General features: G+C 41.3%; 1 protein-coding gene across 1 annotated transcript in view; it reads right to left on the bottom strand.

The window, feature by feature from the left end:
• esr2b (estrogen receptor 2b) overlaps positions 1–12,231 on the bottom strand; it is a 38,877-nt gene that overhangs the window by 16,863 nt on the left and 9,783 nt on the right. Inside the window, exons 2-4 of the mRNA XM_084741936.1 lie at positions 2,002–2,504; positions 351–550; positions 134–250 (exon numbers count right to left, since the gene is read on the bottom strand). Coding sequence (XP_084598062.1) covers positions 134–250; positions 351–550; positions 2,002–2,426 — 742 coding nt within the window. The 5' untranslated portion in view covers positions 2,427–2,504. The remainder of the gene's footprint in view (positions 1–133; positions 251–350; positions 551–2,001; positions 2,505–12,231) is intronic.

Raw genomic sequence — 12,231 nt, 5'->3', positions numbered from 1 at the left:
TGCTTTCCTTGGACAAATGTCTGAAACATCTCTTAATATGTAATCTTCAGACGTTTCAGTGTCTCAACTTTTGTGCTGCCGTGAGTTGACTACATGTCTAAGATTCCAGTTATCGTAAAAGGTGAGCACCTACCACACTTCATCATGCCCACTTCGTAGCATTTACGTAAGCGACAGGCCTGGCAGCTTTTACGCCGGTTCTTGTCGATAGTGCATTGATTTGTGGCAGGGCAGATGTAGTCATTGTGTCCTGAGGAAAAGGAAAGGAAAGACATGCTGTAGAATTCTTTCAACTGATGAAGAGGAGGAATAAATGGTGAGCAAACTGGACAGGAGGACAGAGCCGATACCTTGGATACTCCTCTTGAAAAAAGCCTTGCAGCCCTCGCAGGACCACACGCCGTAGTGGTACCCCGAGGCGTAATCGTGGCACACGGCGCAGAAGTGCATGTCGGCTTTCCCTACGGCAGAGGAGCACACGGAGGAGTTCACGCCTTCCACTCCTTCCTCTGATCTCTTCGCCAGCGGCTTGTTACAGCTGATGATGGAGCTGCGGGAAGAAACAGCGACTGAAAAAGGGACAGCTTGACATTTGGATTTTCAGCCTGTCATTCACCTGTCATTAGTCCTCCAACAGGTGCCCCTCTGCTGAAAATGTCTCCACAATCGTATTTCAGTCAACTGGAAAAATTGCATCAGAAAACTTCACAGCGTTCATCAGTGAAACATGATGGGTTTATAAATGTGCAGCATCCACGATCGGTTTCATTATGACGATCGGCTCGTAGGAGAAATAATGAGCACAGAGAAAAAGATAAATCCTAAATCAATTGATGTAGTGAGAATAAATACATCCACTAGAATCTGTGTGTAAAAATGAAGTGTTTAATGAAGCTTGGAGCAGGAAAACAGCTGCCATCCTATTCATGGTTACACCTCTCAGCTTCTGTGTGCAGGCCCTCCTATTATCCATTCATCTACTATTGACCCATGTTGTCTCTCTCTGGTTTGCAGTCTCTGCCTCTTTGCCCCTCACCACCTCACCACCACCAGTGTCACTGGCCCATCTGTGGTTCCCTACTGGTTGATTCCACTGAGCACGACACGTCTGCACCACGGTTTTAATCCGTCCTGTACATGTCTGCAGGTCTCACCGGCAGCATTTCAGAAATACTTCAGCGGCAGAGTGTTCTGATCATGTTTACTTTCTCAGGTTTTGTTGATCTGGTCCTCTTTCCTTGCTCTTCATGCTTGTAACATGGATAAGGACACAGAGTCTTTTATTTTGAAAATTGACCAGATTCTCTCTGCTTTTTGTGTGTCTGACTTCCTGCCCTCTCAATGTGCTCTGCGCTGAATGCATCAGAGAGCCGCTTCTGGGACGCTCTGAGGCGCTGCTGGCAGTACCGTCTTTCAAAAGCTATGGTGGGTTCAGTTTTAAAAATCAAAAAGTAAAAAGTAGTAAAAGAAGTAAAAAGTAATAAAAGTCGGTATATGAAAGTCCAAGGCAAGTGCAATGTCTTTGAGTTCGAGTTTAATTAAGTCTCAAGTCTCTATGATTGCAACTGAAGTATTCTGTTCTATCTGCTGTAAGTTATTTGGTCTGGTCAGAACACCGCGTACGCAAAAATGTATTTCAGGGATTCGAAGCATGTACTGCATTATCATCGCTGCTTTATCTATAAGCAGAAAGTAGCTGCACTGATTATTTGTTTGGTGTATGATCATTTTAAACAGGCCATTGCAATGCAGTATGAAACTATGGTCAGTCACATCGTCCTGAAATCGAGGACCCCAGAACCCCACAGGCGCCGCAGTTGTGCAGCACAGTGGAATATCAAACAATACAATGAGAACGAGCAGATGAAGGTTGCGCACTACAATAAAAAAGCTCTATCAGTGGCTCAGTTGTTTGCGTTGAGCTTAAATAGTACTCACTAAACACTTTTTAAAAAATGATTGATACTATATTCATTCATGGGTCAGTGTCAGTAAGCCTACCTGCTGGCGGCGATGCTGTGGGCTTTGGACTCCAGCCAGGTTGCATGTGGGCTGGGTTCATTGTAGACGAGAGGCTGAGGGCAGTGCAGAGTCAGTGAGGGCATGCTGGGGTGGCTGTGGGAGGGCCAGAAGGCTGACGGGTTGAGGGTGGGGCACAGAGACGAGGGGCTGTCAGTGATGGGCGGCCTGGTATAGCCCAGCACAGACGGGCTGTAAAAGCTCAGAGGTCCGTGGCCGTGGTTGTACTCTTGGCCACTGTCCGTGTACGGAGAGGGGATGCAGACGGTGTGGCTGTCCATGCTCACAGGGGGGCTGTACACAGTGGGCAGGAGTCCTGGGGAGCTCGGCCTGTCTGAGGCTTTGCTGGAGTCCACCTCCTGGAGCTGAAGCAACGGGTGACCATCCAGCCCGGGGGAGGAGGCCATGTCAGGGGAACTCTACTGTATATGTTGACAGTGATGACTATTATGATGGTTCTTCTATTGCATATTCTCTTGTAAGTCCTGTGGCAAAGAAACAGAAATACTGTGTTACCGTTCAAGTATGAAATCCAGATTTAAATAAAACAACAGCCAACTCACCAAATCCCATGAAGTACAGATTTGGTGATTTGCAGGTTAAAAAAAACAGGGTTGATTTTTTCATGTTTACCAAAGGATGAATTCATGAGGTCAAATTTAAAAATCAGTCAAATACTCGGATTAATCACAAATACCTGCAAAACTGGTGACATTCCCATCAGTCTCAGCTGTACTTTCTGATTTGTGGTAATTGGTAAATGTTAGCATGCTAACATGCTAAACTAAGATGGTGAACATCAGCACGTTAGCTTGCTGATGTCTGCAGGGCAACTGCTCGCTGTCAGAGAGCACTTATAGTCTTGTAAACAAAGAGACGTGGCACAAAATGGCAAAAATATGTTTAAAATGTTATGAAGGATTAAGAGAATAAGAGAATTATTTCAAAATAAAGATTTGCTTAGCTATATCTGCTACTTCTCTCATAAATGATATTACAAAAGCTGAGTTTCATCACATGTACTTTCCCCAGGGACTAGGAACCTTTGGTGAACCTCAGTACATTTCCACCCCCAGGGACCTGGGGACATTACTTCACCCCCCAAAAAGTTCCTGTTTGGGGGGGGCTGGTTGTGGTTAGGCTAAGAATATCAGGATGATCCAATCAATCTCATGCCTCACCCCAAACCTAACCAACCCAATCAACAGCAGCAACAAATACAAGCCAATTAAAGGCAGAGTAAGGTGGATCAGGACTTTGATACCCTTGGGGAAAAAATATTGCTTGGGGGGCAATACTTTTGAAAAGTACAAATGCGGCTTACGGTGTTGAACATTCCTGATTGGTCGACTACTTGCAGCATTTTATTTAAATGAGCAATATGTAACTATTGCATGTGCAAAAATGCACTCCAAACTGCGGTCCGAATAGCGACCTGGAGTCACAGATGGTATATTGAATAGGTTGATATCCTGTTTAATATACAGTCTGTGGTTGAAGCGAAGTGTCTTTAGATTGCAGTAGAAACCAAGACACCAACAGGCTGAAGGAACCTTTTAATTCTTTGAAAAGTAGTTCCTGGGACTAAAAGTTGCAGGTGCTTTGAGTGGAAACACACCAAATGTGAGTCATGATCTGTTGTTTTGGATGCACGACACTTTGCAGCCTCATTGAAGTACCTGCAGTCACTTAATTTTCATTTAATTGTTGTAACATTTTAATATCTGCCTCTCAGTAAACATGGTGGCAAAACTTTTTAATGCAGCTCAGTTTGAAGAGCTTAATTTATGAATGACACATCCAAATGACACGTTTCTATTTCTGTTGGAGCGGAGGTGAACACTGTTGACAAAACTCTATAAGACAATGAAGTAATGCACCGTTTCTTGGAAATGAATTCAGTTTGTGTTTCCGATAAGACCAGACGTAACAGGACAAGTCCTGTTTTTTACTGTTTTTCCTTAATTTCATCTGCATCAAGCTTTCTACCAATATTGAGCTGTTGTGACTCAGTTAAGTTCATCAGGAGTTAACAGGGATCGTCCTGCTGCCAGCGGTGTTGCCATTGTTCAAGGACACTCAAGAATCCACATGAAAACACAAGATAATGGGATGTTTGCTTTAGCGAGCGACTCACAGTCCGAGGGCAAAATCTGCCGAAAAGGAGCTTTAACAAAACACATTAATAACCCTCTACCCATACAAGAGCTATTCCAGGAACCTTTCTCAGAACTCAGGAAGTTTATCTGCATTTAAACGGACAGAACCAGGAGCTGAATTTCATTCTTGGTTTGAAGCTCCTGCCCCTGAAAACTAGAGATACTGCATGGTGTTTGAAGTACTGCATGGCACTGATTGATCAAACACAAGCCACAAGACTGCTACCATGTTCATTTACACAGTACTAATTGTTTGCAATATCAGTAATAGGATTGTGAATTGGGATGTCTTGTGTATTTATGTTTAAAATTGTTATGCAGTAGCTTTCTCAATAACTTGACAACTATGAGCTAGTCAAACTGAACCCAACTACATTTGCTAAATGTTTCAATGTAGTTAAAGAAGAAATCTATAATATATTTACTATAATTTATGAGAGAAAGAGATTAAGGAAACACCACAGTGTCCTCCTTTGAAATTTCTATTCCAGGCATGAGTAACAGTTTTTGTTTGTCCATTTCACTTTAATTAGATTTCAAATTAATGCCGAATGTTTGCAGAATGAGAACGTGCCTGTTGATGAGTTGTTAGAAATCATTAATAATAATTTAGATGTTCATAACAGTTAAATTGAGCAAAATGTTAAAGGAGTTTGGCAGGCAGTGAGGCAGTCACCAAACTCAAACTCCAGTGTATATTTTTGAAGCAGTGTTATAAACAGCTGATCAACTTAAAGTGGAGGACTTGTTGCTTGTTATTGGTGCAGTTTACAATATTGTGCTTGTGTGGAGTGTTCCTGCAGCCTGCCAGAGCCTACTTGAGTCTGGGGAGGAGGGCACAGCAGGAAACAACTTCCTTCAACCATAGATCGTATATATAAAAAATGGATTCAACCTATTTAATGTACAGTCTGTGGCTCCAACTCAGTATTTAGACTGCAATAATATCAAACTTAATCAGCAGGCGCCCTTTTATTGTGAAGGCCTACGACACAACCTTTGACCCCACATCCTGCCAAACAACAATAGGACGTCACTATCTGATCTGAGAGTAATGCCGGCTAGCTGCTGGCTAAAACTGATGACATAAAGGCAAAAATATCCAATTATGGACAATACATCGTTGAAGGGCAAGTTGAAGCTTTGGAAAGATTTTGATGCGCTCAACTGGAGTGGGGCCAAAGTGTGTGTTTAATCACAGATGCAGGTCAGGTCACAGGGCTTATATCGATGGTTCTGCGCGGGTGCAGATTTGATTTGGAGAGAACTGCAGGCAATGGGTCTGCTCTGGACTTGCAGGTCTGGACCTGTGCAGGACTTTGCGTGCAATGAAGCAGCTACAAAACAAGAGCTGAAACCTATGTACCAACCGCTCCACTTAAGGTTTAAGCAAGTGCGCCAGATAATATACAAATATATTTAGGATTTCCCAAAAATGTAATGCTGTCACCAGCCGGAGGCATAAAGACCTTGAAGAATCTCAGTTGCCTGTAGGGTGTTTGACTGATGATTTGACTGACTGTCAGAGAGCAGCCTCACTGAAAACTACTTATGTCAAAAGAGACATCACTGCCTATAATTATTCACAGAATTTGCTAGCTAAGTCCAAAAACCATCAAATCTTTCCACAGACAAGCAGGTATTTCATTAAGCCATTTTCCCTCTGAGTTAGGTGAGCCAGGTTAATTGATGCAGCAGCTTCCCCACTGTGTCACAGGTGAAGACTGCAAAACTGCACTCTGTATATATTAACAGTAATATAAACTGTGAGTGTTTGGTCTCGAGTAAGACTGTAACCTGTGACTCCGGAGAGCTTACAAAAGTGCTGTAACCACGCTGGAACCATAACATCACTGAGGAGTCATCAGCTGGTTAATGAGTGTGAGAATCAACATCACAGAAGCCAAACGGTCTGAAGTGACTTTTTCTGGAGTCCACTTTAATCTACAGTACAGCAGCCCTAATGTGTAGGCTTTATCCTACAGTATGGTCATGTTTCCACCAAGAGCTTCAGTTCAGTTTGTTACACATCTAAATGGTTATTCTTGCGTTTCCACTGGCTAAGGTTGACAGAACCATTTTATTCTGTTCTGTTTTTTTTTCTGTAAACCTCTGTTGAGGTATCTGGCACACTGACACCTGGGACTTCAAGGTTAAAGACCACTGATTGCTCAGAGAGAATCAGAGCAACCAAACTTCTTTTTCCCAGCAGTCTTTTGTCTTGCTGACTGCAGCCTTTTCTCAAACAAGGCTTGTCTCCTTGCTGTCAAAAACAACCATGTAAGTATTACTGTCTGCAGTGGCGGATTAGGTTTAGGTACATGAATCCTGTGGCTTTGTTTTATTATTTTATGGCAATTTCAAACTTCTGAGAAAGAGGAACTGAAACTTAAAAACTTTAAAAAAGTAACATAATAGATACAGAGAATTATATGACTTTCCTAAAAATATCAGGAAAACTCACCTCTGATCAATAAACTTCCTGCAGTTAATTGTTAATTGTTCTGTCGTGCTCTTGTTATGCTCTGAATATATTATGATATATCCAGAAAATATGTCACTTAATCAGAGGTCATCAGTCCACTCAATGAAAGATAAGGCGTCCCTTTAAGTAAAAGTTTGGGAGCCACTGCTTTAGCTGAACAACAAGACCTTTGGTCACAGTCAAAGGATGATGATGATGCTAAAACATCATATCATAAAAACACAAACGAGTAAACAAGAAAATTGGCTCTGTCTAGTTTAAACATTGGCTACTTTAAGCAACTGGTCATTCTAGACCGAGTGAGGTTGAAACAAGAAGAAAACAGAAAAAATACAACAAAAAAGTGAGACAATTAATTAAAGTAGCCCTAAAATGTAGCGGATAAATTCATATTACAAAAATCACACAAAAAGATAGATGTAGAGCTGTGACGACTAATTGGTTAATCAATTATTCACTGACTATTAAATCAATCAGTAGTTATTCTGACAATCAATTAATCATTTTCAGTCTTTTCTTAAGAGAATGTCAAAATTCTCTATTTTTAGTTTCTAAAATGTGAATATTTTCTGGTTTCTTTAGTTCTCCGTGACAGTAAACTGAATATTTTGGGGTTGTGAACAGAAGAAAACATTTGAAGACGTCACCTTGGGCTTTGACATTTTATAGACCAGGCAATTAATCGATTCTCTTAATTGAGAAAATAATTGTAAAAAGTAATGACTGCTGATAACACCTCACCTTTCAATCAGCTGAATCTACAAGCTCATGTTTTACTTGCTCTGCCAGATAAGCCTGGCCCCACCTCCTGCTTGGACAGATTTCCACCTGTCCTGGATCTCGTTGGGCCAATCAAAACCGTTTATCTAATATGTTGATAAGTTTGGTACAAAAGAGCGTGATGCTAATGGCCGTTGAGGCATCTTCCTTAACAACAAAGATGGCAGCTGCTGATGTGGAACTGCTTCTATTGAAAGAATTGGACGGTATATTTGCTCTTAAAGCACAAACACCTGCACTTCGACGCCACGTCATGTTTCGTTGCTCTGATTGGTTGTAGGTCTTTCCAGTCGTGTCCAGAGTTATTTTGGTCGGCACCTGTTGTTAACAGCTCTTAGAAATCAAACTTTAACTGACAGATTCCTCTTGTTGCCAGGCTAGATGACACATACTTCCTTGTGAGATTTCCAAAGAAACACTTAACTTCGCAAAACTGAGGGGAGTTTGAAAGCTCAGATATTGTTATTCTAAAGCTTTCAATAGCTGTGAAGTGACTGACCTTGCGTCTGTTTGGCATGATGTCTCCTGTCCACTCTGCAATCACATCAACAGTCAATATATGTCTCACACGTGCCAGGTCACAGTGGCCTTGAGCAAAACAATTCACTCTTACTGGTTCACTCTGTACACTGGGTACGTACATTATTACAGTTATGTCATGTGGGGGCAGGATCTTAAGTTGTCATAACGTCATAACAGGCTTTGGTCCCGTTTTAAAATGCTACTCCAAACACAATCAGAGAAATGCAGTTTTACTTTTGAAGGACACAAGTCATGCGTCCTTTGCAGTATCCCACAAGTCCTTGTACCCCAGTCAGATGGCGACGTTGTGCACATAACCAGTTATTAAACAAATGGAACTGCAGATAAATTAACAAAGATACACTATATTGTTATTAACTTTGTTCAGTATTTGTCAGTTGTCAATCTTGTGTTGATGTTAAACATCACAGCTTGTACTGTAAACTCAGGTATCATGGAACTTGTCCCAGTTTCTATTTTGAGGGGAACTTCCTAGTAACTTGGGACTTAGACAGTTTTGACAAGAACCAACTGAGAGCACTGTTTTGGTGTCTGAGAGGCCGTGTGGTTTGTCCTGGGTACGAGCAGCATGGACAGCAGAGCCTCCGGGGATTACAACTCTGCAAAGAGTTCAGCTCAGTGGACTGGGATGCTGCTGATCTCAGATCAGATATTAACAGTTTTCACTAGCAGATATAAGTCTGGAAAACACTGAGACTCAGCTGAGACTGATCACGTACAGCGCACACTCAGTCAATCAGAGGACTACAGCAAATATGTAGATGATGAGACTTCATGTTCCAAATTCCACCACGGAAGGAAAATCCGGAGAAAACCCAGAATTCAGCACTAAAAATTAGATTAAGAACCCAGATATTAACCCATTAACCCTTTTTGGTGTTAAGAACCCAGATATTAATGCTAAAAAGGGCTAAGAACCCAGATATCAACATTAGAAATGGGTTAAGAACCCATATATCAACACTAAAAAAAAGTTAAGAACCCAGATATTAACCCTTTTTAGCATTAATCTCTGGGTTCTTACCCCTTTTAACATTCAGAACCCAGATAAACACTAAAAAGGGTTAAGAACCCAGATATCAACACTAAAAATGGTTAAGAACCCAGGTATAAGCACTAAGAACCGTTAAGATCCCAGATTCAGATTCAATACATCCTGCAACCTGGAACAGCAGGACAACATTTGAACTTCCCACCCTGGTCATGATGTCAGAGTTGTTTTCTCAAAATAAAATAAATTAACCTTTTATCACAACAAAGTGAGCTTAATCACCCCCAAATAATAAAAATAATTAAGTGAAATCATGATCTCGAGACGACGGCATTAAAATAGTAACTGCAAGCACAGTTTTCGACTTCTATAGAGTTTTAATTGCTGTTCTGAGTGACTGTGGATAATTTTGTCTGTTAAATGAAAAGACAAATAAAATGTTATTGTGTCCAGGAAAGTTGAAGTGTAACAGATGAACATAACCAGATCAAGGCTTACAAAACAAGAAATTTCCCAGGAGCAGGGTGGATTCTTTTATGCAGACTGGAAATTAAGCTGTGACAGAGAATAAACACAAGATGCACAATAATAGAAATAATTATATTAAAACTAATTGCCTACATCCTGGCTGACATTTCACATGAACATCTCCTCAGACGTGCCAGAATTAAACACTCACAGCCGAGATTGACTTCGATCATCGCAGTTTGTGATTAATATGTTGCTTGGAAAAGAGCCGGAAGTCAACCATTTCACCAACCACGAGTTAAAAACTCCACAACCAATCAAAAAGACATGAAAATGAATAAACCACTCACTTACTTCTTCGGGCCGTGTGGCTTTTACCGATTGACTGTATAAAAAGCTGTTTTGTCAGAACGTCGGCTGAAGTTTGAGCTTTGGACGGGTTAGTGTTCATGGCAAACTTCCACGGTAAACCACCAGGAAAGCAACAAAGGGTCAAAGGTCTAATCTAATGCATTTATTCCAATGATCCATTCACCTGTTACCGCTGATCTGCTTTTCAAATGAACAGGCCAACAGGGCTGACAAGTACTTGCTTTCTTTCTTGCTTTTTTTCATTTCCAACGAACAAAAACTCACCAAATTTTGTGTAGTAGTCCAGTCCGGTAAGATTTATTCAAATAGAGGGACAATTCAAACGTTTAAAATATATTAAAAGTCAACTGGACATCTTTGAAAGTGTCTTGAATACATAAAAACACCTTGCGGGAAATCAACTGCAGTCACACAGATTTAATCAAAACCTGTTAAACTGTTAAAGTGAGTTGCTCTGATCAACATGGACATGTTTCACACAAAGAAACTCTGTTCAGCGTCCTCCACCAGCTGCGCCCCGGTGCTTAAAAATACACGTGAAGTTTGCAAACGTAACCAAATCCGTCCAAGTAAAAAAAATTTTTTTGCCCCAGCAAATATCTTAGGTGCAGCTAGACTGAACCAACAAAGCAGTTTTATGTTTGCATGTGTGGCAGTAATTCAGTTTGGGAAATCTCATGATCTCTAGAAAGCATCAACATTAGTTCAGGTTGGCTGCAGAATCAACAGGGACGAGACACTGTCTTTGTTGCTGGTCACCTACTTGTAAATTACTGTAGTAAATTAAGTTTCATTACACAGGAGTTCAAATGACTGGGCTGATTGTTTTCCAGTTAATAGTCAGACCCTCTGTATTTGAAGGGAAACAGAGATAACACCAGCTTAAAGGAATATTACGCAAGATGGTGAAGTTTAACATGATTATTAGCACGACTGATCAGAACTGAGGCACTTTGTTACCAGGGGTGGAAGGACATAATTACAAATACTCAAATTAAATAGCTTTTTTGGGGTACTTGTGCTTTTATGAGTAGAGAAGCCTTTACTTTTCTACTTAGTTCATCCATCCATTGTCTGTAACTGCTTATCCTTGACAGGTCATGGGGGGGCTGGAGCCTATCCCAGCTGACATTGGGCAAGAGGCGGGGTTCACCCTGGACAAGGTGCCAGTTCATCTCAGAGCTGACACATAGAGAGAGACAACCATTCACACCTACAGGCTATTTAGAGTTATCAATTAACCTATTATGCTGCATATATTTGGACTGTGGGAGGAAGCTGGATTACCCAAGAAGAGCCCGCACGGACACGAGGAGAACATGCAAACTCTGCACAGAGAGGCCCCGCCCCAGCCACAAACTCTGCAGCTCCACAGCCGGCTGGAGGATTCGAACCCAGAACCATAGGCTGAGATTAACTTGCTTGACAAATGTATAACATTATGATTGTACAGACTGAAATCAGCTGAAAGGGCAATTATATGCAGCCCCAGCATCGCCAAACAGTCGTGAGGTGCAGCAGACATAAAAGTGAGTTGTTCAACCATGAAGGCGTTAGCTGGTGCTAATCTGTCTAAACTAAGGCTAACTGGACTAGACCAAGCTAACCTAGCCTTACATCCTGCATCACACAGAGTGTTGTGAGCCTCATGTCCGTTCTTGACAGCTCACTTTGGGTCGTCTCCTCACATTCTAGCAAAATTGTAACCTAAAAAGTTGCTTATTAACCTAATCTTTGCCTTAACCCCCGAGATAAGAGCTACAAGAGACGTCACAGAGGATTGTAACTTCAAACAGAAATGATTTTTTTATATTTATATATAAACTGTGATCAGCAATTTATGAAGATACACTTGGGTTTTGGCTCCTTGTACTACTGACACAGCCTCAAACACAACTATCATTAGACTTGCAGTTGATTTTAAAGTAGATGCGTAAAACTCTCAACCCCATTTCAGAGGTGGATAAAGTGTGTTTACTTGGGTTTATTCCCTACCATGCCCCTGAACTAAATAGTATTAAAATATATTGACAAGAAGGACTAAATTATGTCCAGCAACGAAGACAAGACTTGTAAACATCTAATAAACTGATCTCATATTGTCTGTGTGTATTATTCAGTCTCCTTTGTCTAATTTTCCAAGCTTCAGAAATAAAATTAGCCTATGCTTCGCCGTTCAGTCCAACTTTTAGTCGAATGCTGAGACCATCACGGAGATCCCCCATGAGCTTGCCGAAGCATGCACTGCTGCGCCCTGCAAAACTACCCCCATCCAGGCAAAATACCAACATTACAACCGCCGTGTACTTAACATTAGTGGTACTTTCCAACTCATCTGTGGATGTCAGCTGAAGTTGTTGGGGTCAGAGTGGGGGATGTCTGACAGATCTGGCAACTACAAACTTAACAATGAA

The sequence above is a fragment of the Lutjanus erythropterus genome, chromosome 18 (genome assembly GCF_056507025.1).
Source record: "Lutjanus erythropterus isolate fLutEry1 chromosome 18, fLutEry1.hap2, whole genome shotgun sequence".
NCBI lineage: Eukaryota > Metazoa > Chordata > Actinopteri > Lutjaniformes > Lutjanidae > Lutjanus > Lutjanus erythropterus.
The sequence above is the reverse complement of the archived record's forward strand: the minus strand, read 5'-3'. Positions and strand labels throughout refer to the sequence as shown.